Here is a 27,335-nt window from a genome sequence, read left to right as displayed (position 1 = left end):
CAGGGAGGATGAGCAAGCATGTAGTCAGAACCGTATGGGGAGGACTCCCTGGGCTATGCACAGAACTCAAGCGTGATCCAGGGTGATCATGAACAATTGAAGAGTTGAGCAGGGGCATCTCATATTCCTCTGCAGGGCTGGGGAGGAACTGGGGATGAGGAAACTTGGAAAGCCCAGACTGGTCCATAGGGAGCTGTGGATGCCCACAGCGCTGTGATGGAGATGGAGGAGTCCAGAGCCATGCCCTGCCAGCCTGTGTATTTACCAGGATTGCCTCTTATGCCTGGATTAACCGTTTCCTGCTACTGCAACTTGTGGGGCACACCAGATGGGGAATTTTCTCTCTACTTCTGCCAAGTTTCGACTCGGAGGAGCCATGGATGGAACCCCCAGGGCACTATTGCTAGGCTGGAGGAGCCTGGGGGTTGTGGATCCCGAAAGAAGGGACTTGGAGCAGGTGGCTTAGGAGAATCAAGCCTGGTGTGGAAACCCTCCAGGCAGCGGTGAAGGTAACAATGTGTGCGGAAAACTATCAACCATTTTCTAAATGAGTTCTCTTGAAAGTAAAGGATACGTATGCCTTTGCAAGGGAGAAGAGAGCAATTTGAATTGCATTCTTCAGTTAATTTTTACATCTTTATGAAGTCTGATTTTAGATTTTAAGTGGACTAACAAATTCCCTATTATGTAAAAAACAAATAGGTACCTGGTTTTAACAATACATGCCATTAACAACATTTTTAAAACGTTAAGATCATAAGCGATCTTTGAAGACACTGTATACAGACGTCACGTGTCTTCTGAAAGGAAGTCTGGCTTATGCACCAGGTTCTGACCACCTCTCTATGGGGAAGGATGCCCACATTAGATGCTGTTTGCTGGATCCAGGAGCCAAGTTACTTTCCTTCTGGTATAGCTACCTGCTGAAAGTGATAGGGGCCACTGGTGCTGTTGAGGTTTTCCTCTTTATTTTTGGGAGACAGATTCTCACTGTGTCACCCAGGCTGGAGTGCAGTGGCATGATCTTGGCTCATTGCAACCTCCACCTCCCAGGTTCAAGCAAATCTGCTTCAGCCTCCCAAGTAGCTGGGACTATAGGCACACACCGTCACACCCAGCTATTTTTTGTATTGTTAGTAGAGACGGGGTTTTACCATGTTGGCCAGACTGGTCTCAAACTCCTGACCTCAAATGATCCACCTGCCTCGGCCTCCCAAAGTGCTGGGATTACAGGCATGAGTGCCTGGCCAATTTCTCTTATTTTAAAGCACACTGAGACTTACCACAAGAGTCATGCCCAGCAATTTATCTTAAGATCAGATTGGCCTGGAATTCTTTCCTCCCTCCTTCCCTTCTGCTCCCTCTTCCCTTTCTTCCACTTGCATAGTGGCTACAAGAAGTAGCAGGCAGGGATCAGGGTATTGGTTTGTACACGGGAATAGGAGAAGGCAGCTCTGCCCAGGATAACTAAAGGCCCTTTGATTAGGGTTAGCCCACATATATACCTGTAATAAGAGCAGCATCAGTGTGCAGTTTATACAGCGCTTTGCAGTTTACCAAGTGGCTTACACTTACATGCATTTTTTTTTTTTTTTATATCAGTAGTAAAGACTCTGGAATTATGTCTAGGAAGAATTTGAGGGCTCCAGACTGGTGGAAGGGGGTCGGTCTTGAGCCTGTGCTTCATGCTAAGCATGTTGATTTTACTTAGATTGGAAGACCCAGGTTAGCAGAGTAGTCATGCAAGATGCTTTTAGTTACATGGCATGTAAATTTATGAAACTGTAAGTTCATATGAAAATATGTGACACCACTCCAGCCTCAGTAGTGTTACTAATCACAGATGAAAAAATTAAGCCTGAGAATATACCAGTCACAGATACGAGACCCAGAGGGGACTTCAGATCTAATCTGAATATTTTTCCTATACCAAACTGACTATCTGGATTTAGTGTTAGGACACTTTGTACATTTGGGGGGACTCTGTCACAGAGTCAGAATTATTCCAAGTTTTTCGTTTTAGAAATGAGAAACCTCAGGACTAACTAGCAAGCCTTGAAAGGGGTTCAGGGGTTAGATGATAATCATGTGTTGATATAAATTAACTGATTATGATGAATGCCCTTGCTTGTGGAAATACACATGAAGTATTCGGGTCATGGAACATCGTCTTGGCAGCTTAATATCAAATGGTTTGAGGAAAATAGGGTTTTTTTTTGTGCTGTTTTTGTAACTTTCCTATGCATTAAAACAAGGAGACATATCAGTAGTGATTTAGAGACTACCCTCGGCTGTAAAGGTAGCTGGTAGTCCGGAGACTTGGGCAACTCTGCTGTGCCTGGGCAGTGCCCTAAGTTTGGCATAAGCATTTAAGGGGCCAGAAAGTATGGAGTATCTGCTGCACTTAGACCTAGAGCATGAGAATAACACCAGGTGTCAACATGCCCAGCTGTTGCTTCACAGAATGGTTCTAACAGTACCTGATTCAGAGCTTTCTCTAATTATTCATCAAGGTTCTCTCCACATCCCCAGCATGCAAGTGAAAACCATCTCTGCTTCTTGCTGCGTTGGCCCAGGCTGTTTTGAGCTCCTAGGCTCACAGCCTCTGATTGCAGGAAGTTGGAAATTCTCATTTCAGCATCGTAGGATTGTGGGTCTGTCATCGTGATTATAAGTAGTCTCACAGGTCTCAACAAGGGCAGAGCTGTTCATCTCTGAAATGAAATTTAGGTAACAAATGCAGCAGCCTAGTTGTTATGGAAATTGAGTCTAAACTTCAGTTGTCCCTTTCTCTATTCCTTGGAAATCCATCTGAGCTACTGCATTCTCTGCTGTGAGTGACCTTTGAAAACAATAACCAAAGGCTTGGAAATAGGGATGCAGGTATGGTGCAGCAACCACCACAGTGTAATAGGGTATGTTCTGATCAGAAAGGGGAGCCTGGTCAGATGTTATTTCATCTGGTTGGGATGTGAAGGAAGGATAAGGTTTAGTCCCTGACTTTCTGAAACTTGTATTTGTAATGTAATTGGGAAAATAATACTGGCACCAGATGGACAGTCCTCATTCAAATGATTGCACTGTCCCTTCCTGTGCCATGGGAAACTAGGGCTGAGTTGTGCAGCTCGGGCACCTGCACTTTCAGAAGGCACGTAGCGTCGTGGGCAGGAGGGGGGACTCTGGAGTCTTCAACCACCCACATTCAAATCCAGGCTTTGCCACCTACTACTGGTAATAGCTGAGTGACTTTGAACAAGCCATTGAATCCTCTGAGCCTCAGTTGCATCATCTGTATAATGGGATAAGGAACTGCTTGTTTCATAAAGTTTTTGAGAACTTAATGAAGTCATTCATGTGAAGAATACTCTGAGCTGGGTTGAGACTTGGCGAGGGGAGGTGGTATTTCAGTTGACGGTTGGAGGGTGTAAGGCAGGATGTGTAGATGAAAACCCCCGAGGTGTGGAAAGGCCACCGGTGAGTCAGCCAGATTCGGGTGAGCAAGAGGGCTGGGGCAGCCCTGGGGGTGGAGTGCACCACATTGTGAAGGCCCTGGGTGTGAATAAAGAACCCTTGGAGGTTTCTGCAGGGCTTATGGGTGGGGGATGACTGCTGGGGTATCTGGCAGGGGTCCTGATCCTTGTTTTCAGGACTCGACTGGAAAGGCCTGAGCCTGGCTGTGAGAAGCGGGGGACAAGGCCTGACAGTGACCCCAGGTGACATCCCAAACCCTGAGCTCAGCTCTGGAGTTGGAGGATGAAAGAGAAGAGGGAGATTTTGAAGGAAAACCCCTAGGAATCTGTTGCCTGGATGGGGAACGCCTCGGAGAAGTGTTAGAATGACTCAAGTATTTCCAGCCTGAAGGACCAGCAGAGTGACCCAGAGAGTAGGGGGAATAAGGGGAGACTGAGCCACAGTGCCTGGTGGAGTCTGAGGTTTAGGGCGGAATGTCAGTAGGATGCCGAGAAGGCTGCAGGTGTGAATCTCAGGCTTGGAAGATACACAGTTATCCTCATGACATACTTCCTTTCTGTTAGTGACATTTTATTTTCAGATGTGTAAAGATAATGTAATCCAGGGCCTACCTCGGAGAGCTGGTACTTCTGAGGCAGCTGGTTCGGTATGTCAGCTAGGCATTCCGTCTCTGTTAAGGACTGGCCCTGGCCTCTTTTGGATTCTTTCTTGTTCCTTTCAGGCATGAGTTTGGCCTTCTGAACCCATGGGAAAGATCTGTAACCTCTAGCTTGCCATGTGCACGCCTGCGGCACACACACACACACCCAGACACACACACACACACCCAGACACACACACACCCAGACACACACGCACACAGATCCCTGCAGTTGGATGACTTTAGATTAAGTTAACACTATCCAAATAAAACTAGAAAGAATAACACTGGAATAACACCGCTAACACTAGAAAGAGATGAAAAGCCATCACCAGAGCCCTCCCCAGCAGGAGGCCTTGTGGTAGCTGGTGTCAGGGCCAAAGGCTCCCCGAGGCAGCATCAGTGCTCCCTCCACTCCCTGCTGAGGAGTATGTGGCCCACCCTGAAAATAAACAGAAAGCTCATGCAGTAGGAAAGCCTAAACGAACTCCCCCAGACCAGTCTTACATGCATTTTCCCAGTGAATGGGCCATGATAATTATTTCTCTTTGAGTGTCTAAAGTGTGCTAGGTACTGTGCTAGATGCCCGAATATGTTTTTGTTTCATCTTCACAGTAAGCCTTCTAGGGAAATCATAATAGCCTCATTTTGCTTGTGGAAAAACTGAGACTCAGAAATTAAGTGAGGTGCCAAAAACACATAGTACGTGCTGGGGCTGACACTTGAGCCCAGCGTGGCCTGACTCCACCTCTTGTGATTGCTGTTCAGTCTCAGGAATTGGGGGTGCTGATTGGGGTGGGATGGAGAAGCAGTTCCTGCTAGGCATCAGTACTGGTGACTCCCACCCACACGCTGCTGAAGTGATCTGCTGCCCTTGCACTAGCCCCCAAAATGCTAAAGGAACGGCTCCCCAGTTTGTAACTTTTCCTGGTTCCTTAATGTTGACGTGAGCAAGAGCCGTTAATCAAAATAACTGAGAAGCTGAGTGTCACAGGAATGTACTCTTTTTTGTAATTGAGTTTTAATTTGGCAACAGTTTTGTCAGCACACGTGTGCCGCTGCCACATGACTCATCTTCAGCCATCTTTGTTGTCCGTTTCTTTGTATGGCACAGGTTTCTGCAAACAGGTATTCCTCAGAATTGTAATCTCTGAAATGCCTGAGTTTTATAAAACTATTAATCAGTTGTCCTTTTTTTGGGGAGACTGAGTCTTGCTCTGTTGCCTAGGCTGGGGTGCAGTGGCGCCATCTCAGCTTGCTGCAGCCTCTGCCTCCCGGGTTCAAGCAATTCTCTTGCCTCAGCCTCCCGCATAGCTGGGACTACAGGTTCGCGTCACCACACCCAGCTAATTTTTGTAATTTTTTTTTTCAGTAGAGACGGGATTTCACCATGTTGGTCAGGTTGCTCTTGAACTCCTGATCTCGTGATCCACCTGCCTCGGCCTCCCAATGTCCTCAGTCTTAAAGAAAGGGATATTATTTGTAAAATTTGGAAACTATAGAAAAGCATAATGGAGAAAAGCAAATGCCCTGTGATCTTGTCACTCAGAAGTAATCACAGTTACCATTGCGTCGATTTTCCCAGTGTTAATATAAACATACAGTTAAGATCCTGTTACACAGATGACTTCTTGCCGTTATCAGTACCCGCTGTCACCGTGGAGTTCATCTGGAACATGATCCCCAGCTTTTTTGGCACCAGGGACTGGTTTTGTGGAAGACAGTTTTTCCACAGATGGTGGCAGGAGGTTGGGGGGAAGCTTTTGGGATGAAACTGTGCCACCCCAGATCATCAGCATTAGATGCTCAAAAGGACCGCACAACCTAGATCCCTCACATGTGCAGTTCACAGTAGGGTTTGCAACTGCTGTCAGAATCTAATGCTGTACCACCCTGACAGGAGGCAGAGCTCAGGGGGTAATACTTGCCAGCCCACTGCTCATTTCCTGCTACATGCCGTTCCTAACAGGCCACGGAGGTACTGTTCTACAGCTGGGGGTTGGAGACCCCTCGTCTAGAGAACATCAGGCTTTTCCTACAGGGCACTTGGTCCTGACACAGGTTGGAAATGAGATTTACGCAGTAATTTTCGGTATAGGTGCTTCCTGGGTGTTGAGTGGTTGGGATGCTCAGTGTGTCTTGTGTATTCTCTGAGTCATGTAAAAGGAGAAGCTGATTCTTTGTGGTGCATTTTGTCTTAGAAGTAGTTTGTTTTTCTGAGTTGAATGTTCTTCAGGAATGAGAAAATTCCTGTTAATCATCCTGATATCATTCAGACATACTTTCTAAACTAAGCCACTCTCCAAGGAACCACTTTTTCCTTTATCACTACAAAGCCAAACTGTTCCCTTTGAAAAGTTTGTATGTAACATAAGGGGAAAAAATTAAGCCATCTTAATTCTATTTTAAACGTTCCACTTCTCCGACAAATTGTTTATCGTCTCTTTACCATGCTAAGACGGGGACTCTGTGGGTTCTCAGAGATGCATTTAACACTTCACATTTACTTTTCACGTCTCTGTTGTATAATTTACCATTGTATGAACATGAATTAAATATGATGTATCAGAATTTAGAATTCATTAAAATTCTGTCTTGTGAGGTAGTTCCTAAGAGGAAGGACCCACATAATACGGAATCTTCAGCAGTAGTTGTGGTGCCAGATACCCCAAAATAAATGTGGGTTTGTTTTTTGTGTGTCGTTAGCTTCCAAGTATTTAGAACCAAAAATCTGAAACAAATCACAACAGATTCGTGGGAGGATACTTCAGGAGAAAATAGACACAGATTGTCTGAAAAGATTTCTAATGGGGGACAAGGCAGGAAGTGAGGGTGGGGTCCATACCCTTGGAATACTAGGGAGAGTCAGGTGTGGAGTTCGCTGTAGGATGTGTAGAACTCACATTGCTGTGTGCACTTAGCTGAGTGAGAGCGGTCATGTCCTGGTGAAAGGCAGGGCATCAGGCAGAGCATTTCCCAGGAAATGGCATCTTGGTTGCTTCTTATTAAAATGATCTCACCCTGCTTCAGCTTCCTAAAGATCACCCCTTCTTAACTAGTCACTTGAGTTACTCCAGCAGCAGCCTGAAGTTTACGAATAAAGAAACGTGAACCAAATATGCCAGGGAATTAGAGAGCAATCTTCCTAGCATGCTTCTGTCTGCATTTACCCATACGGCATCCTCTCTTTTTTAGGTGCTATCCATATGTCCAAGATGTTCCTTTGTTCTATTCCATTTTAATATCTATTTCCTGGAGGCAGCATGAGGCTACAGAGAGAGCCCTTGTTTACTGGCTTGATGTGTGAAGTTGCCTGCCTGCAAGCAGGTGGCCATCTGTAGGGCTCCTGTACGGTCCACGTGCCACCTTGGTCTAATTGATGGACCTTGGCCAATGTGGGTGGAGTTGGGTGTCTTTCTGCACATCAGCCTACATTGACTCATGTCAGCTTTTGTCCAGAAGTCTGTCTCTATGATCAGCCCCTCCAGGCTGGTCTGGGTTTTTCTTTATAACCTCCCCTCTCCGTTTGGGAATTCACAGATTTTGTGCACACACACAGGTTGTCCTCAGTGGCCCCCACAGCTGTGAGAGCCACCCAGAGGGCGTTTGTAAGTTGAAGTCTGGGGCGGCCTGCATTTCTTCCTGGAAGCAGCCATGCTGAGGCCGCTGTTTATGGGGAATCCTGCTTGGTTCTGTATTTTTGTTTTTTTAAGGAACATAGTCGTTGATTGTCTGATTTGTGAAATTTACAAATGGGTGTTTGTAAGGTAGAGATGAATTAGTGGTAACATGCAGTTTGTTCTGATGCTACTAACTGAAGTTGACTAAATCTATAATGTTTAACTGGGTATGCTAAGAAACTTCATTCAGCAATGACAAAGGTTGTCTGTGTGGTGTCCAAAAGGATCACTTGATCCCCTTGTGGTTCTTCTGTGGGTTTTCTTTTTTCTTCTTCAAAGCCTACTATACACAGTTAGGTTTAAAAAGTAAAAATAATCGGTAATTTGGGCTGTCGGTAGAATTCTGGAAAGGCAATACCCTGGCCCAGCACTTTTCTACAAAAATGAAGCAGTTGAGGTTCAGGCCAGACAAGTGACTTGACCAGGGCGGTGGACCTGCCTCAAAGCAAGGCCAGGAGTGGGCCCCTCGGAGCCCAGGCTTGGAGGCTAGAGCCCAGTTTCATCAAGGACCTTCTCCAAAGCACGGAACAGGTGGACCACACCCAGGCACTCCAGAACACTTACGTCTCAGTAACCCTTGTTCCCTTTGTCCAAGGCAGCATACGTTCCAGTCCCGCTGCCTACTCTTAACCTGGGAATGGGGCTCCTCTCTTAACGCCCTCATAGGCCCACTGTGCTCCCCCTAGCCTGTTCATTGGTTCCCTCATGTCTTGAGCTGCTTCTGACCCTGAAAGCAGGAATGAGCTGAGACGCGTCCCCCAGGAGCATTTAGGGAGGATAGATGTGTGTGCACTCCTTGTTGAGAAATTGCCACACTGGATCCTGCCTGTGTCCCCAGCCGTAACAGTGACTGGTACGAGGATGACAACACACAGTGGCAGCCATCACTTGGGCTCCTGCTGTGTGTCAGATACCCCACTAAGTGCCATGCCCAGTTATTGGGCCCTCGTAACAGCCCCACAGATACCAGGGGTGTCCTCGTGTTACAGATGAAGACATGTAGATGCAGAGAGATGTTACAGAAAGTGCCAAGGCCAAGCACAAGGAGGTGGAGAGGCTGGGCTCCAGAGTATTCTGAGAAGCTGGCGGAAGTATGGTTCCGCTGTGTCTTTGCCAACCACGTGCCACCTGCATGTTCCCCCATGAATGTGCTGTCTCTTTTCGTGTATTCGTCGCATTTCATTTTCCTGAGCAGGTGTGGCCCTGGAGAGCGGCAGGCATGCTGAACTTTTGCCAGTGGATTGACACTTGAAGCAGTGCAGTGTTCCAGAATGTCGCGTCTCATCCTTGCTGCGTCTTGTACGCTCTTTTGCATATTCAAAAACGCTTGGGCTCATGGATCCAGTATATGTGTTGAGAGGTACTAAATATGTATTTTTAATTAAAAATTATAATGAAAAAAATTTTTAATTCTCTTCATTGGCATCTGTGTTTCCATTTGACTTTCACGTTTGTGAGAAACTCCTATACTTCTAGACTTTTTTTTTTTTTTTCAGGTTTAAATATTCCATCACGTTGTTTGCCTGCCTGCTCACAAAGGAATGGGCTTTCTTATGACTGGAGTGGAAAGTCAGGTTCAGAGCCCTGGGCACATGGACGCATGTGGTGGTCGGGAGGGTGGGCCCCTTGCCCCGACACTCCCTTTTGGAGCTGGCTCCTGTTGTGCCCACCCACTGGCAAAGGGACTACCTGCATGTAGAGCTGGTGAAAGACACTCAACCTCACCTGTGTGGGCTGAAGTCCATTAGTGAGACCGCAGCACCACAGGGGCCAAGCAGGGGTCCTACAGGTACCCCTCTGCCCTCCCCTCCAGAGAGCAGCAGGGAGTGCCAGCTAGAGGCTGAGGAAGCAGGGGTGCCAGCAGCGCTAACCCCCACCCAGCCAGGGTGGCTGCTTAGGGCTTCCCTAAGGGATGGCAGCTCCCTTCCGTCGCATGAGGCGCCTTCCTCCCTGCCATCCTGTGGCAATCCCTTCCTGAACTTGGGGATTTTGAATGGCAGACAGTTTTCATTATGGGGTATGCATGCCTAGAAATAATAAAAGTCAGACGAGGCACAGTGGCTTAGGCCTGTAATTCCAGCACTATGGGAGGCCAGAGTGGGCCTTGAGGTCAGGAGTTCGAGACCAGCCTGGCCAACATGGTGAAATTCGGTCTCTACTAAAAATACAAAAATTAGCCAGAGTGGTGGCACACACCTGTAATCCCAGCTATTTGGGGGTCGGGGGGTGGGGGGTGGGAGAGTGAGGCACCCCCCACTTGAACCCCAAAGGTGAAGGTTGCAGCCAAGATAACACCACTTCACTCAAGCCTGGGGGACACAGTGAGACCCTGTCTCAAAAAAAAGGAGAAAGAATAAAAGTAAATGTCCTAGAGTTATTTCAGTCTGGGGAAATTGGGGATGGATCAGAAAACACGTGTACCACATGTGGTGTACCATGGAGCCATCAGACACAGCTCAGCAATAGCACTGCTTTCCACCCTCGTGGCAGCATCACTACGTACCGGTGCATGAGTGCCCAGCACCTGATATGATCCGTGTGGAAGAGAAGGAGGAAGAAACAGCTGCAGAGAAGGGTCACTGTGGCGTGTGCTTGGGAAGTCTGCTCTTGATGATCCTGGCCTGCTACTCTGAAAGTGTTCGCTTACACCCCTGGCAGTGTAGGTGCCTGTCGCTGCAGACACAGGCCTAGAGGAGCTGATGAGTGCATGTGAGATCACGGTGATGAGACAGCAAGTGGGGTTTATTATTTAGCAAACGTGTATTGAATACCTGCCCCATGCCCAGCTCTGAGGCTACGATGGTGACTTCGTTTGTCCTTCCCAGGGAGATAAATACAGAGAGATGAGGAGGGTGGCGACATGAGCACCAGTGAGTGCTCCCAGGGCCTGCGGGAGACAGGCCTTTAGACAGGCAAGGCATTCTCAGGCGCTGAGCCACGTTATTGTGCTGGTTACCAATCACAGCGCTTCGAGAGCTTTGGGATCAACTGTCATTTTAATATGGAGGGAAGGCTGGTGATGTTTCCCCATTGCCCATGTTGCCTGCAGTCTGCTTAGGGAGATGGGGATTTGCTAATCTTTTGAAAAAGACATCGTTTTTTTGTTTTCTTTTCTTCCTTCCTTCCCCTTCCCCTAGCCTCTCCTTTCCTTTCCTTCTGTCTTTCTATCTTGACAGAGTCTCACTCTGTCGCCCAGGCTGCAGTGCAGTGGCATAATCTTGGCTCACCGCAACCTCTGCCTCCCAGGTTCAAGTGATCCTCCTGCCTCAGCCTCCCCCATGGTTGGGATTATAGGCATGTGCCACCACACCCACCTAATTTTTTTGTATTTTTAATACAGATGGGGCTTCATCATTTTGGCCAGGCTAGTCTTGAACTCCTGACCTCAAGTGATCCACCCACCTTGGCCTCCCAAAATGCTGTGATTACAGGTGTGAGCCACCATGCCTGGCCTGTTTTTTGTTTTCTAAAGCTAGAATTAAACTGCTAGAGGTAAAAAGTTTCCTGGGTCAACTTCATAAGAGACTTTGCTCTTAGGAAGATTACCAGCTTCCTAAGAGACCAACTTCATAAGGACCTTAGCGCACGGGGATGAAACTACGTGACATCTGACAACAGGAACCAGAAGGGACAGTCTTGGAGATGGGCTGAGATTTTGTGCAAGGGAAGCTGGTGGCCCAGAAAGGCCATGGAAGACCGGAGAAGCTGTCAAGAGTATATTTAGTGCTTTGTCTCCACAGTGGTCCTGAATTTAGAATTTCTTCCTTAAACATTTGCAGTTCTTAATGGGGAGATTATGTTCTACCAGCAGGACACTCGGAAGAGAAAGGGCAGTTGATGACTTCTTTTGCTTTGCCCACCATGTTTCTTCCGGCCTCAGCTTGAGAGCTCTGTGCTCCTGCCCTGCCCAGATCCCTCTCTGCAGCTATGGAAGCAGCTGGTGGTGCCTGCTGCTGCCTGCATGCTGCCCGGCCCAGGCCTGTCCTGTGCCCTGTGCCCTTGCTTCCCACACTGTGCCCTAACACCTCCTTCACGGCCCTGAACAGCTCCGATCCTTCTGCTCACAGCTGTGGTGTAGCCTGTCTTCCTTGCCGCATGTACTTCCTGTCCTCACCTGAGCTCCTCTGTGTCGTGTGGGATGGAAAGTGGCATGCTCAGGGAGGTCTTCCCTGACCTCCTCCTTTTATTGTGATTGTCACCGCTGGTCATCATCTGCAACTTGGGTTTGCATACGTGACTCAGTTTCTTACACTAGTCTGTGAGGTTTAGGAGGGTGGGTAAGTTCTTCACACTTTCCCTCAGGCTGAGCATGAAACAACAGATGAACAGAGACCTTTCTTGAGAACTCTGAAGAAATGAAAAAAGAGGTACAGCTGGAGGTGGCATTTGGAGGTATTCTAGGTGAATTCACAGCAGAGCCAAAGGACAGTATTTCAGGAATGACTGGGGAACATCATGGTCTGTTAGAGTTCTCTGAAAGTTTTTGTGCCTTAAATGCCATTTGTTGCTAGGGAGGAGTCAGAAATGATATGGAGAAATCCCCCAAAAAGTAACCCAGTCCCCTTTCTCCTTCAGCCGGGTGCACCTGTGTTGAGCAATGAGTACATTCGAGGTGCCCTTCCTGGAAGTGGACATTAGCAGCACCTGTCCTCTGCCCAGCTTGGCAGATGTGCTCTGACCCTGGGTGGGCCCATATGATGCCCCAACCCACCTGCCAGGGAAGGTCACTGTCCTTCCAGATCCCATTCCCCCGGTTCCGTGACCCTCTGCCAGCAGTCAGTGACACAACTGAGACTCTGTGTGACAAAAGGAATAGGTGTCAGCTGAAGCAGCTAGCTGATGGCGTTTGTGCATGGGTCTCTTCTGACTTAAATTTGACTTTGTCTGAAATTGATTTGTACCCAAAAGTGTGTCCCACTCTGATCAGCCACTCTTAGGATTTTCTCTGACCACACTGTGCTTAAGATACTGGCCCCAGTGAATTCATGTGGGCCCACCCTAAGTTAACTCTGAGAGCCCCCTGAAAATCGAGGTTAGATTGTATTTGTCTGTGAGGCCTAATGGATGTGGCCTCCCAGCATCACGGGCTTCTCATTATTACTCTTACAGTAAATATTTTAAGCCCAGATCCTCCAGGCTTAGGAAACATGCACACTACCTAGCTGTGAATTGTGTCTGCTGATCCACCGCTGCTGCCACCCTCACTCCCACACCCAAAGCCCTCGGTCAAAACCTATCACTGTTCTTTTCAGCTCACCCATATATACCACGTTTTCAGGTGGGAATCAACAGTTTGGCTCATCTAAGGGGATGTGTTGGGAGAGGAGCAGGGAGGTTGGGGGAAGGGTAGTTTTTTTTTTTAACGTCTCTTAATTGAAGTGACTGAAAGTCAGCTCAAAAGTAACTGAAGGGGAAAAAAGAAAACATAAAGTTGGCTCAGGTGATTGGGAAGTACGGCTGGATCCCAGGGTGCAACTCTGGGACGGGGTCTGTCTCTCTGTGCCTCTCCCTGCGCCCCCTGCCCCTTCACTTCCTACATGAACCTCTGCAGCGTGGACAGATGCTGCTGCAGCGCTGGCCATGTCCTCATAGGAACGGTGTTTTCCCCCATGAGTGTAGCAAGGGTCCCGGGAGTGCCCTGACCACACAGATGAGTCATGGGCTTCCCCCATGGCCAGCAAGGGCAGGGGAGGGCTCAGGGGTGAGATGGGGCCCTTGACAGAGGTGAAATTTGTTTGACTAAGAGAAGGGACAGAGGCTTCTGAACAGATTAAGACAACATAACCACTGCATTAATCTCATGTGGCCGCCCTTTCAAAAAATCCTTAAGTTGAATAAATTTGATTTTTCTCCCTTTACCTATTGAAGTATTATGATGATAAATTTTTGCCCCGCATGCTCCAAATAGTGGAATCTAATCTTAGCAGCAGAGCTAAAAAGCTAGAGGCAAATTAAATGAACATACAGTAACACAAAACTCTTAGAAGCTGAACACGAGCTGTATTCTCTTATACGGAAATGTCCTTTGGCCACTTTATACCATAACCAGATCTTATCAGATCTCCATAGCATTTAATAATAAAAGCTTTTTGTACTGTTTAGCTGACTTTAATAACGGGTTCTGACTCTAGTTGGGAACCCCCTCACCAAATCAATAATCTTGATTCTTAGAAAAATAGCATTTTCAATAAAAAGAAGCTTTCTGATTAAATTTGCTTTATGTTACACATCTGATCAGTAGCAAAAATTAAATGATTTTGCCAGAGTTCCCCAAACTTGAACGCACTCTGTCAAAATGAATTGGCTTGACTATGTTTCTGGAGTACCAAGTTTGTTTGACACTTTATCTTACATCTCCAGAACTCCAGCTGGAAGATGACAGCCAGAGCATGTTTTAAAGTCATCTGTTATAACATCCCTTCATCTGAAAAGGGATGTAAAAGATAGAAAAGATTTTGACTTTAAATTTACTGACATTAATAATATATGACATAGTCAGGCTTTTATTAGAATCCAATCTTTAATGTATGTAATTTTATTCAGGAAAGTTTAAAACGTGCTTATTAACATCAATAAAAATATGACTTGTGATCAGAGATCCAATAGCTTGATGCTGCAGAATCACCACAAAAGCAGAAACTTACAGTTTACCTTTAAATCCAACTCAGCTATTTGCCCCTTAAAATTATACTATCCGTCTGCTCACTGAGTAAGAAATATTATTACCTACAGTGCACATGTTGTTTTATTGTTATTAAACGCAGATAAGGTCAGGGCACAATTTGTGGCTGGTCTTTAACGCGGCCCCTGTGGAGGTGGCTTGGATAAGGAGCTTGTTCACACTCCTTGCTGGCCATCTCCAGCAGCTGTGTGCTCACCTTGCTCTCCAACCGGGTGCTGACTGGCCTGGGAGACCCTCAGGCAAATACTCAGCCTCTCCAAGCCTCTGTCACTTGTCTTGTCTGTGGAGCGTATTGTCAAGCACCCAGGGCCCCTGTGTAAAGCAAACAATGTTGCAGCTGTTGGAAGTCCTGGGGGTACAGGGTCTCCTGTCCCGCCCAGTTCCCTGGGCCGCACACACGTGGGATCCCAGGACTCATTTCCCACAGCAGCAGCCTGAGAACAACTGGCCAAGCCGCTGCGGATTGCGTTCCCCACATTCCTATGTTGAAATGCTAATCTTTAGTGGGATGGTATTGGGAGGTGATTATGTCATGAGGGTGACGTCCTCATGAATGGGATTCGTGACCTTCTAACAGAGATCTCAGAGAGCTCCCTCGCTGCTGCTGCCATGTGAGGACACAGCAAGGAGGGACCATTATGAACTAGGAAGTGGGCCCTCACCAGACACCAAGTTTCCTGGGACACTGATCTGGGACTTCCAGCCTCTGGAACTGTGAGAAATAAATGTCTGCTGTTTATAAGTCACTTGGTTTATGGTATTTTGCTTTAGGTGCCTGAACCAGTTAAGGTACCATCAGGCCTCTAAGGTTTCTTCTAGAACTTAAACACTGTAATTTGATGATAGAGTTAAAGAGCTTGAGATGCTCTCAGAGCCTGTTCTGCAATGTAAGAGTTAAAATCCTGCTCACTGCTGAGCATGTCTGATCAAACAGAATCTTGCTTTTTTTTTTTTTTACAGTAACTTTGATTCCTTCATTCTTTTTCGTGCAAAGATGTAGTAGTTTATACATTATTGAACAAGCTGTAGATAAAGTCATTACTTGGCAAGAAAAATGATGCTTCATCTAATATACAGCATGCCAGCCGTTGGAAGGTTTTGTAATGGTCATATTCTAGATATGATCATCGCAATATGATTTATCCAAAGCACGCTGCTCTGACACCTCCAACCAAAATGCTCAAGACCAGGTAAATCCTGTGCAGTAGCATTTATGATTAACTTGAGAATTGGAAGAAAAACACATCATTTGATCTGTTGTCCCAAGTCTTGCTAAAACACAGAAGCACACATCATGCCTCGGTAAGGGCAGGAATGGGAGGCATTGAAACCGTCTGGGTGTTTGCACGGGTGAGGCCCACCTACCTCACATCCCTCTGAAGGATCTACCTGGCCTGCAGCCTGCTTTGGAGTTCACTGTTGACACCAAGGTGAGCAGGCTCCAGGGACATGCTGGCAACTGCTCTTCCAAAATGCAGCATAGAAAGACAGGTGAGCAGGGGCCCTGGATGACGGGGGCTTCCGTCTACCATGTCCTGGTTGGCTGTGGTTTAGTTATGAGTCTGAGAAGTAGGTATGAGGATTTGCCTGTCTTGTTGAGAAAATGTGTAAAAGTCTATGAGAAAAACATCATGTTGCCCTGTTAAAATAAACATTGGAGTTCAAATTGTGCTTCTGTTACAACTGGAAGCAGTAGGTGGTTTTACTTTAGTGAAAGATGAGGCAATGAAGTGGAGATGTATAGAAAAAATACAGAGAATCAAAGGAAACTGGGATCCCTGTGCCGCCTCTTTACCTACAAAGTAACGGGTTTGCCTTCAAATTAGGGAGAGGCAGTCGCTTGGAGCCTGGACCACTCAGATACTTGCCCTTGATCAGGACACAGCGCTCCCGCCTCACAGACACACATGAATCCCTGTTCATTTTGCAGCAGAAACTTCCCTTTGAGACATCCTGGCTGCCACCTGGCTGGGTCACAAGCTCCAGGTAAAGTCCAGGAAAGGGGAAAAGGACGGGGGATCGCCGAGTCTCCTGAGCCTTCCCCATGTAAAGGCTCTCCTGACTCTGGGGTTGCAGTTTAATTATCCTCACACAGAAAGGCCACCTGCACTCTTGGTGCATTTTTCTCTTCCCACTCCCCTCTCCTGTCACTGAGACACCTTGTCCAGCCACCCTTCCCCTCCCTCCCCCAGGCCACAGCTTTCTGGCTCAGGTATCCTTAGCAGTCAATAGGGCTGAGCCCATCAAATCTTCCTATGCCAGCATTCAGGATCTCCCATCCCTTCTGTTCTAGATGACCCTGGCTCTGGCCATTGGGCAGAAACAGGGTGCAGTGAAGAAAAGGGCTGTCTCTCAGCAACCCAGCAACTTGATCCCATTGACAAAGTTCTTTCCCACACAGCCCCCCTCCAATCTATTAACTGCTGTTCTGGGGCCCTGACCTGTCACTGGGGTTACATTTCTTATCCAAAACCTTCATTACCTGAACCTCAGCCCCTCTCCCACCTGGAGACACAGGGGCCTCTTCATTCTGTAGAAAAAGAGAAAAGGTTTCTCTCTGCTTGGGCATGCAAGTGGGCAGGGAGGCAGTGGGGTAGATTCTTAGCACCCCAATTCAGAGTCCTAGTTCCATTTTCCATAGAAATCACATTACAGACGACGATGCTTTGCCATAAAAACTATGCTGGACAACAGTCACTATCAGGACTCTGCTTCTTGACTATTACGGATTGAATGGGCATTTATTGGGTGTATGGCCTGTGCCACATCACCGGGTGGGTATGTTGGGCCAATTCCCTGACCTCTTGTAGCCTCTCATTTCCACAGATGAAGAGCTTGCCCACTTCGCCACAGGACTGTTAGAAGGGTTTAGATAACACAGGCGTCAGTAAAGTCAGGTCCCTCACCATCCCCAGGCACCTGCCTCTTGAATTTCACGGCACCAGCAGCTACATACAACATGGAAGAGTGTTTGCTTCCCAGCTGCCAAAGACTGGCAGGCAGGCTTTCTATTTTGGTGGCCATTTGACACTGGTAGGATCATGGCCAAGTCTTTTTAAAGAGGACTTCGGCCCTCTTTTGGTAAAATACCATTCAGAGCAACAAGAAAGCCCCAGCTCAGTTAGTGAGAGTAATCATTGTTATCCACAGAGCACTTCCTGTGCTTTATAGCATCAGCTGAACGCCAGTGCCTGTCATGGGCCAGACTGTGCTTCCCTGAAATTCATATGAAGTTCCTATCCCCAGGACCTCAGAATGTGACTGTGCTTGGAGGTAGAGCATTTATAGAGGTAGAGCATTTATGATTACATAAAAATGAGGTCACTGGGGTGGGCCCTCATCCAGTCTGACTTGTGTTCTTACAAGAAGAAGAGATTGAAACGTAGACACACTCAGAGGGAAGACCTTGTGAAGACACATGGGAAGCAGATAGCATCAGCAAGTCAAGGAGAGAGGCCTTGCAAGGAACCAACCCTGCCTGCACCTTGATGGGGACTTCCAGCCTCCAGAACTCTGAGCAAAGAAATATGTGTTGTTTAAGCTGCGCGGTCTATGGTACTTGTTACGGTAGCCAGAGCAGACTATTATATCCACATTTTGGGGGTAAGAAAACTAAAACACAAAGAGACCATTATTAAGTCATTTGATCAGGAGCACACAGCTCTCTGTCAGTCTGCACTGCCCCTCTGAGTTGCCCCAACGACTATTTAGATCACATTGGAGCAAAACAAGTAAAATTTCCGCTGCATGCTTGCTGTGTACAATGTTCTCATCTTGATGGAGAAGTATAAGCTCTGTGCAGGCAGAAAGCATGCCTGTCTGCTCATTTCACCCCCTCCACCCTACCATCTAGATTGGTGTCTGGTATGTCTCAGGATTCGGTGACTGTGTTAGTTAATTTAAATTACTGTATTGTGCTTTTGAAAGAAGTCACTAAAGTAGAATATTCATAAATCAGTTATAAAGTATCTTTGTAACATATTGCAATGGCCAGTATCTAATGTCGTTTCTACTGATCTTGTCACTTTTGTCTTCATGGCCTGATAAATATTCTAAAACCTGCTCTTCCACATGAGTTTTTTTTTCTCAAGTAGCTTTTGTAATTCACATGTTTGCAAAGGTCTATTAAAAGTTTATTTTTCAGTCTTATTTCTTGACATCATTGTTACCAATACACGTTGTCCTCTGCCTGGCCCCCCTGCCCCGGCATGCTAGCTGTTTAATAAGTCTGTGAGGCCGTCCTGATTGAGCTTCAGGCACCACTGCTTTCTGGACAAAAAAGTTTGCTTTCATGGATGGCCTGCCTTCTGGATTGTGGAGCTGTGGTGTTGTTATGGTGCTCTCATTGTGTAGTTGAACCACCCTGCATTTGAAATCCTGGGAAAGGATGAGTTCTCAGATTTAGAGGTTTGTGTTTTTATATAGTACAAGTTAACCCAAAGTAGAAATCTAAGCATTTCACCTATTCTAATATTCTGGCTTACTCTTGTGTTTCCCATGCACGTGAATAAAATGCTGCAGTACAAAGAGAAAGGGCAGAAGCCATTAGCATAAATGAGTCTGTATTTGCTCTAAAACCTCCGTGGCCAACCCTCCAGTGGCCTCGCACGCCTCCCGGCACTTTGGGTCTGTGCATCCCAGGGCAGTGGCTGCTGGAAGGGGCCAGCAGACTAGCTCTCCACCATTGAGGACAATCAGCCTTCTTCTCCTCTTGACTCCCTCCCCACTCAGCAAGGCCATAGAAGCACAAGTAATTCTTAGGACTGATCTCCCTTTATTCTAGTTTAAGGAAGAAAAGGAGAAAGGGGTACAAGCTACCCATGGAAGTGCTTTGGTGTCATTTTAAGGAGTCTGCAAATGACTAAACCTCCACACTGGCTAAGGTAGAGGTCAAAGCACTCACCTCTCAGGACAGCCGAGGAAGGCCAGTCCGCCTGTGCAGGGTGTGTCCCCAGCTCTGGGGCTGACATGCTTTCCTCTCCTAGAATGTTCCGGAATTCCATGCAGTTAAAACATTTTTACCTTAGGGCTTTTCTAGCTTTTTTTCTCAATGCACAGAAAAAAATGTTTATCATGCCTGTTCAATACTCACATCTGTGACTGAAGAAACAGTACTTATTGTAATTGTGTTTGATGCACTGCAATTTTCTGCTTTATTCCGTTAAACTCAACACATACATATAGGCTGGTTGCAACCCATTAAAGTGATTTTCGTCAACCACTAGTGGGCTTTGAATCACAGTATGAAAAAGTTTGCCTTCAATTTAAGCGATCAGCTAATTTTTCCTAATTCACTCATCACAATTTGTTGTGGGAAATGTCTGCTGTTTGAAAGAAGAAAAGAATAGTAAGAAGAGAAGAAAGGTAGAGCTGATGGGTTTTGCTCAGTAGGGCTGTTAAGCTGCCCAGGGGTGAGGGTAGGGACACTGAGTGTCCCAGGAGTAGAGGAGGCCAAGGCAGCTGGGGGCAGGGCAGGGCAGGGCAGGGCATGGCTGTGCTCCCTAAGACTGGATCAGTCTTAGAGTTCTAACTGGTCTTTGAATTCATTTAGTCTGACTTCCCAGTCATTCTAGAAATAAAAAAGATATTTTCTCTGCATTTATACTTTATTTTTCTGAAAGGCACAGCGATACTTTAAAAATGGTTATTTCAGAAGGAAACTCTCTACTGTTCTTGTTATCTTTTGTGTCACTGGTACTCCTGTAATTTGTGGTTTTGATTTTAGAGAGGCCTCACCCTGTTGCACACAGTCTGGAGTGCAGTGGAGTGATTTTTTGCAGACACAGGGTCTTGCTATGTTGCCCAGGCTGGTCTCAGACTCTTGGCCTCAAGCAGTCCTTCCACCACGGCCTCTCAAAGCCTGGGATTCCAGGTGTGAGCCACTGTGCTGGCCCCATGACATGTTTTTATGGGTAAAACAGATCAATGTAAGTAATTCTCAACTTTAAGTACCTTCACAACTCTAGGAGGCAGCTGCCAGCACCGTATTTTTCTGATGGTAATTCGTTTAGTCTAACTTCACAGTCATTCTAGAAATGAAAAAGATTTTCTCTGCGTTCATACTTTTTCTGAGAGGCACAGCAATGCTCTAAAAATGATCATTTCAAAAGGAAACTTTCTTTTCTTTTGTGTCCTTATCTTTTGTGTCACTGGTACTCCTGCACTTTCTGGTTTTGTTTGATTTTAGAGACAGGGCTTCAGCCTGTTGCACACAGTAAGTACTGTCCATGTGTCCCCTTGTATTTAACCACCAGAGAAACTGTGTGGAAATCCCGGTAAGCTAGGGAGTGGGGTGGTGCCCAAGTGCCCCGCGCCACTGAGCCTTGCTGTGTCTCCACAGGCCTCGGCAAGACGCGCAGGAAGACCAGCGCACGGGACGCGTCCCCCACGCCCAGCACGGACGCCGAGTACCCAGCCAACGGCAGCGGCGCCGACCGCATCTATGACCTCAACATCCCGGCCTTTGTCAAGTTTGCCTATGTGGCCGAGCGGGAGGATGAGCTGTCCCTGGTGAAGGGGTCGCGCGTCACTGTCATGGAGAAGTGCAGTGACGGTTGGTGGCGGGGCAGCTACAATGGGCAGATCGGCTGGTTCCCCTCCAACTACGTCCTGGAAGAGGTGGACGAGGCGGCTGCGGAGTCCCCGAGCTTCCTGAGCCTGCGCAAGGGCGCCTCGCTGAGCAACGGCCAGGGCTCCCGCGTGCTGCACGTGGTCCAGACGCTGTACCCCTTCAGCTCAGTCACCGAGGAGGAGCTCAACTTCGAGAAGGGGGAAACCATGGAGGTGATTGAGAAGCCCGAGAACGACCCCGAGTGGTGGAAATGCAAAAATGCCCGGGGCCAGGTGGGCCTCGTCCCCAAAAACTACGTGGTGGTCCTCAGTGACGGGCCGGCCCTGCACCCTGCGCACGCCCCGCAGATAAGCTACACCGGGCCCTCGTCCAGCGGGCGCTTCGCAGGCAGAGAGTGGTACTACGGGAACGTGACGCGGCACCAGGCCGAGTGCGCCCTCAACGAGCGGGGCGTGGAGGGCGACTTCCTCATTAGGGACAGCGAGTCCTCGGTAAGTGCGCTGCCCCCGCAGCTCCGCCTGGAGGCTGTCAATGCGCCTTGCGCGGTGGCTCTGTGTGCCACACCCTTTTCACATTGTGTGAGTACACTAGAAACTGGGAGATGCGGATGAATGCAATTTAGTATAACGTTTGCTACTCCGTGATTTCCTTACGTCTGCTTTGGGGATAGTGTGTGTCCGTTTCTGGAGGTGGAAGGTTAATTAAAACTTTTTTTTTTAGCTTACAAAGGTGGTTCTGCTTCTCTCCCAAGATTCCCCCTCTTGTATTTTAGGGGTTCAAACATCGTTTTTTCTCCTGGTTGCCCATTCTGTGTAAGCAGAAGGCCCGAGTGATTTACTTTGTTTATACTCGGTCTGTGTCCCAGAGAAAGCAAGCTCTGCAAGACTTGTGGCTGGTTTCTGACACTGCCTTTTGTTGTTTGCTTGCTTTTTCTTTGTAAACCATATAATCCCAAGATCATTGCCTCGCCAGGCAGCACCACTGAGTTCATCTCTGAAAAGCTTTTAAAGCACTTAGGAGATGAATTGAAAAGAAAACAAGGGTTCTTAAGAGAGATGAGTTTTGTGTGTGTGCAGTGAGTCGGAGATATGAGGCCACTCGACTGGGGCAGCAGACCACTTCCAAAAGTGGGCAGGCTGTGGGGGTGGTTTCAGGCATGGGGTCCACTGGAGCCTGCATCCCAGAAGGCAGCCTTTTCGAGTGTGAAGGAAATACTCCACCAGTTTTGCAAACGTCTTTCCGAATACACTTTCTGCAATTGAGAGACCCCCAAAACAAGCATTTAGGAGACAGAGTTTGATGTATTTGAATTGTATTGGTTCTAGTAGGCTTCAATTTCATTTTTAAATGCACACTGTAAGACTGCTATGTACTACCTACTGCCACTGCTGTCCTCTGAAAAGGTTACTAGCACAATGAGTAAGTGTACATTCAAGAGTCCTGTTGACTGATCTGAGAGGCATTCAAAGCCCTCCAGAAAGAGGCAACTGGGATCTGCTCCTCTTGGAGGAAAGAGCATCCTGGTGGTGGAAACTGGGCTCCTTTATGGTGTCATCAATTTTGCGGAGCCTTAGATGTACTTGGAAGGGCATGCCAGCCTGAAAGCTAACTTCCTCTGAAATCTGAACTCTGAGATTTTCTTATCAAGTCACCAGGGTTTATCATTCCTGGCAAGACATCACATTGAATTGTTCTCACATGATGAGAGCTCTGTGCACCACTTCCTTTAGATCACGTTTGAAGCCTTAAGCAAATTAAGGACAGCAGCGCTTTTAACTCAGTCGAGTGGAAACTTAGAGAAAGCACTGGAAAACCAATTACAATATTAAGTGCTTGGTCCAGAGTGCTTAAGGGCTAAGGATGATGCACAAAATATGATCTTGGCTTAAAATTTTTGAGTTTGAAGAGACTTCCCGGAGGGAAGTCCTGCAATGTGGAGACATTGGCCCCAATCATTATTCTTTCTTCCTAGGATTTGGGGAGAAGAGGAAAGACTTTAGAGGGTAAATGAAAAAAGTGTTCTATGGGGTGGTGGCCTTAGAGAAGACCTATGCCTTTTCTGTTTAACATGCACATGTGGTCATTGCTGTCTGAATTGAGGACCAGATCCCTTTGGATAGGGAGGGATGCATGTTTTGGCTGCATTTCATCTCAGAACTCTACACCCCACTGTCTCAGTTGCCTTGCATTGTTAGAGAATATGCTGACTTTTCCTAAAGAATTAAAGTACTGGCCGGGCGCGGTGGCTCAAGCCTGTAATCCCAGCACTTTGGGAGGCTGAGGCGGGTGGATCACGAGGTCAAGAGATCGAGACCATCCTGGTCAACATGGTGAAACCCCGTCTCTACTAAAAATAAAAAAATTAGCTGGGCATGGTGGCGGGTGCCTGTAATCCCAGCTACTCAGGAGGCTGAGGCAGGAGAATTGCCTGAACCCAGGAGGCGGAGGTTGCGGTGAGCCAAGATCGTGCCATTGCACTCCAGCCTGGGCAACAAGAGCGAAACTCCGTCTCAAAAAAAAAAGAATTAAAGTACTAATTGTATTTCCTTTTAACCATTGTTTAATGGAAGCCTTTCCAGATATTTTACAGCCTGCCTTAGCTTAGAAAGTCAAGGAACAACATGTATGATTCCAGGAATATAAGGTGGAAAGGGCTTTACTGGGACTTGCATCGGCTATTCACACGTAGCGGCATTGTCTCGGTCTGAGGCTCCACGTGGCCTGATGCTGTGCAGGGCAGCTTGTCCTGATGGATCTTGCCATGACACGGGCCATTTCAGCTGTTAGTATGCATGTGCCACAGGGATTCTGCAAGGGCTCTGAGGTGTGTTGCTCCTTTTCTCCTGACAGCAGAACCAAGCCAGGTTTGCTGCATTTCCTGTTTATAACCAAGGCTGTTCTCAGCTGTCATCTGTGACTGCCAGGGACCTGCCCTAGTGGACGAGTCCTTTGCTTATTTTTTTCCCACAATCCACTGCCTCCCCCCATCCCCATGTGTTTTCCTGTTCATTTTGGCATTTCACAGCCACCACCAGGCCGCCAAGAGCTCTTAGGTTCATGATCTGACATAATTCCTTCACAGCATGCCAGGATGGAAAGGTTTCTGAGGGATTCAGCCTCCCTGCAGAACTCAGAGGCAGGCATCTTCATTTAATTTCCTTTTCTTTTCTTGCAATCTTTGGGCCTGGGCCTTTAATTGAGGTTACCATATGAAGCCTGGCTTCTGGATAAGCACAGCTGTTTTTTTGGAATGGATCTTCAAGATGTGTATCAGTTTTTAAAATATCCTGAGTGATTGCAGTGTAAATGAGCTAGACCTTTGTTTGAAGATATTGAGAGGTGGATATTTCAGGGAAAACAAACATTGCCACATCCTACGCGATCCACTATCAGTAAGCGCTGGGTATTTCAGAAGTGCCTGTTGGATATATTAGATGAATCAGTGAATCAACAAACGAACGAACCTGTTGGCCTCTTTTTCCTGCCCTGAACCTCAGTACCTACTGCTTGTTCTTCCATTTCTTCCTTTTACCCCGCTCTCCTCTTTCATCCATTGTCATTTATTGTTAGTAGATAAAGTGATGCATTGTTGTTGCTTATTGTCCATATTTCATTATCATACCTTCATCTGTGAGCCATACCTGCTTAAATCCAGAAAACTCAGAAATTTTACTCACCCTGTGTGTGTTCATAAATCTTTACATGTTACATCTCATCGGCATTGATTCTATGGATGTGGATATAAAGCTGTACTTAAAATGAACAGTGACCATTTGCTGAGTTTCTGGTAAACTGGACAAGTTGTCGATATTTTATTTTCTTAATTGCTGCATCCCCCATCCTTGTAACGGTTGCTTGGGAAGTGACAGATCACAACTAGGGTGTGGTTGGAAAAGGTGCAGAGCTGGCCTGGGTGACTTGCTGGGCAGCATCAGCCACAGGTCTGGGAGGCTGTTTTCCTCTGTAAGATTTTAAATCCCTAAGAGATCACATACTTATTCTTTCTGCCTAGGACTTGGGGAGAAGAGGAAAGACTTTAGAGGGTAGATGAAAAAGGTGTTCTCTGGGGTTGTGGCCTTAGGGAAGACATGTTTATTATGCCCTGCAATGGTATTAGATACTCATATTTTTGTCATAATATACATTTGATTCCAGTAGAGAAAAACTCTCTTGCTAAGGATAATTGAATGCACATATTGGCCATACTAAAAGTTGATGGATATTTCATTTCTCTTTTTAAAAATATACTAAAAGTAGTTGACCAGAAAATAAAATAATTAGAATAGTTCCTTTCTGTATTTCTAAAGTTATAATATTTCTTATGGAAATCATAACTTCTACCCAAAACTCTATTTTCAGCAATTTGATTATTCCATTTCTCTAAGTGGTGATTCTCAAACTGTATGTATAGTGTGTAGAATCGTTTTGAGGGCTATTAAAACAGAAATTGCCAGGTCCTTCCTGCAATGGACCTGATTCACGAGGTCTGGGGCCCAAGAATCTGCACTTCTATTAATAGCACATTTGTTGGTGGTGAGACTGCTGCTTTGGGGACTACACTTTGAAAACCTTTGATCCCTATGATGCATTTTTAGTGGTTTTATACATTCTCACAGCTGTTATTAAAATCATTTCTACATAATACTACCTTTCCAAGAATTATAAAAATATTGTCATAAAGCTTAGCTTCATTTACAACTATAGCTTTTATTGAGTGGAATTTATCTCTTGAAGTGTATTTCTGTTGAGTTTTTTTGTTTTGTTTTGTTTTACTGTCTAGAGTTTGAAAATAAACGTCCTCTATTTGCTGTGTTTCTGCTGGTGAATTGGAAGGAGGTAGATTGTTACAGCAAAGTGAAAACTGCTTCCACGTCACCTCTGAAGATGGGGAGCAATTGAGTGAACTCCTTCGGTGATTTCCTGACAGGCTGCCTAGATTCATGGTTAGGCTTCCATCTGTAGGTGTTTCTTCATAAATGAATTAACGTTAAGATGACTTAACCTTAGGTTGCTGTGAGCAGTGCCAGTAGGCTTCTTTCCAGTTTCAAAGACAACAAGTTCATTTTAACTGCCAGGCTTTTTGCCCAGTACCAAATGGAAGTTTTAAGCCTGGATTTTTGTAATATTTCTAATTTTAAGCATATTTAACTCTTTTTTTTTTTTTTTCTGAGACGGAGTTTCTCTCTTGTTACCCAGGCTGGAGTGCAATGGCGCAATCTTGGCTCACCACAACCTCCGCCTCCTGGGTTCAGGCAATTCTCCTGCCTCAGCCTCCTTAGTGGCTGGGATTACAGGCACGCGCCACCATGCCCAGCTGATTTTTGTATTTTTAGTAGAGCCGGGATTTCACCATGTTGACCAGGATGGTCTCGATCTCTTGACCTCGTGATCCGCCCACCTCAGCCTCCCAAATTGCTGGGATTACAGCATATTTAACTCCTGAAGATGGAAGGGTCTGGAAGATCATGAAGTACAGGCTGTTATATAGAAGCTGAGTACTCATCACCTGATTCTGATTCTCAGATAGGCCAGAACCCTTAAAGACTGCCTTCTCCACCCTGGCTGGCTCTTCAATACCAGCCTTTAAAACAGACGAGCAATATACCATGCACTGGGATCTGTGAACACAAGACTTTTATTAAAAGCTAGTGTTCTTAGTACAATAAGTAGCAAATGGTTAGTACCAGGTATTGATCAACTTACAACCTATGCAACTTACAGCCATTCGACTTTACAACGACAATCGCTAGCCACGACTGCTCCATGTCTGGCAGCACAAACGTTGCCCAGCTGGGCGTATGACAGTGCGGACCAGCTTCCGGCAGCACTACCATCTCCGCGTGCACCATTTCAACTGTACATATAGCCTACTCAACTTACGACCAAATTGTGTTACGAGTGGTCCACGGTCCTGACCGTGGTCGTAAGTCGAGCACTGCCTGTATGATGTTCATAATTTCTTTTGGGACCATGGCTCCTGGTTTTTCCCACAAGGTGGAGATGTGCTGTCTCATTCTGTGAGTGCTCCACGGTTATTTATCATGCACTGGGGTTAAAATTGCAGCTGTGGCTGCAAAATAATCTGTGACTATGTTGGCTTATAGATGTAGATGTCTCTTTGGTTTACAGAATACACTGTGTTACCATGTCCTACAGTGTCCAATACAGTAACATGCCATGCAGGTTTGTAGCTGAGGAGCAACAGGCCATACCCTATAGCCTAGGTGTGTAGTAGGCTGGACCATCTAGGTTTGTGTAAGTTCACCCTGATGTTTGCACAGTGACCAAATC

At 46.5% G+C, this 27,335-nt stretch overlaps 1 protein-coding gene across 1 annotated transcript in view; it reads left to right on the top strand.

Annotated features, from left to right (window-relative positions):
- The window catches only part of NCK2 (NCK adaptor protein 2), a 151,812-nt gene that overhangs the window by 110,217 nt on the left and 14,260 nt on the right, over positions 1–27,335 (top strand). The window contains exon 4 of the mRNA XM_039460811.2: positions 20,814–21,535. Within this exon, the coding sequence (XP_039316745.1) occupies positions 20,814–21,535 (722 nt within the window). The remainder of the gene's footprint in view (positions 1–20,813; positions 21,536–27,335) is intronic.

Source organism: Saimiri boliviensis, chromosome 1, assembly GCF_048565385.1.
Source record: "Saimiri boliviensis isolate mSaiBol1 chromosome 1, mSaiBol1.pri, whole genome shotgun sequence".
NCBI classification, from domain to species: Eukaryota; Metazoa; Chordata; class Mammalia; order Primates; family Cebidae; genus Saimiri; species Saimiri boliviensis.
This window is presented reverse-complemented; position numbering and strand designations above follow the sequence as displayed.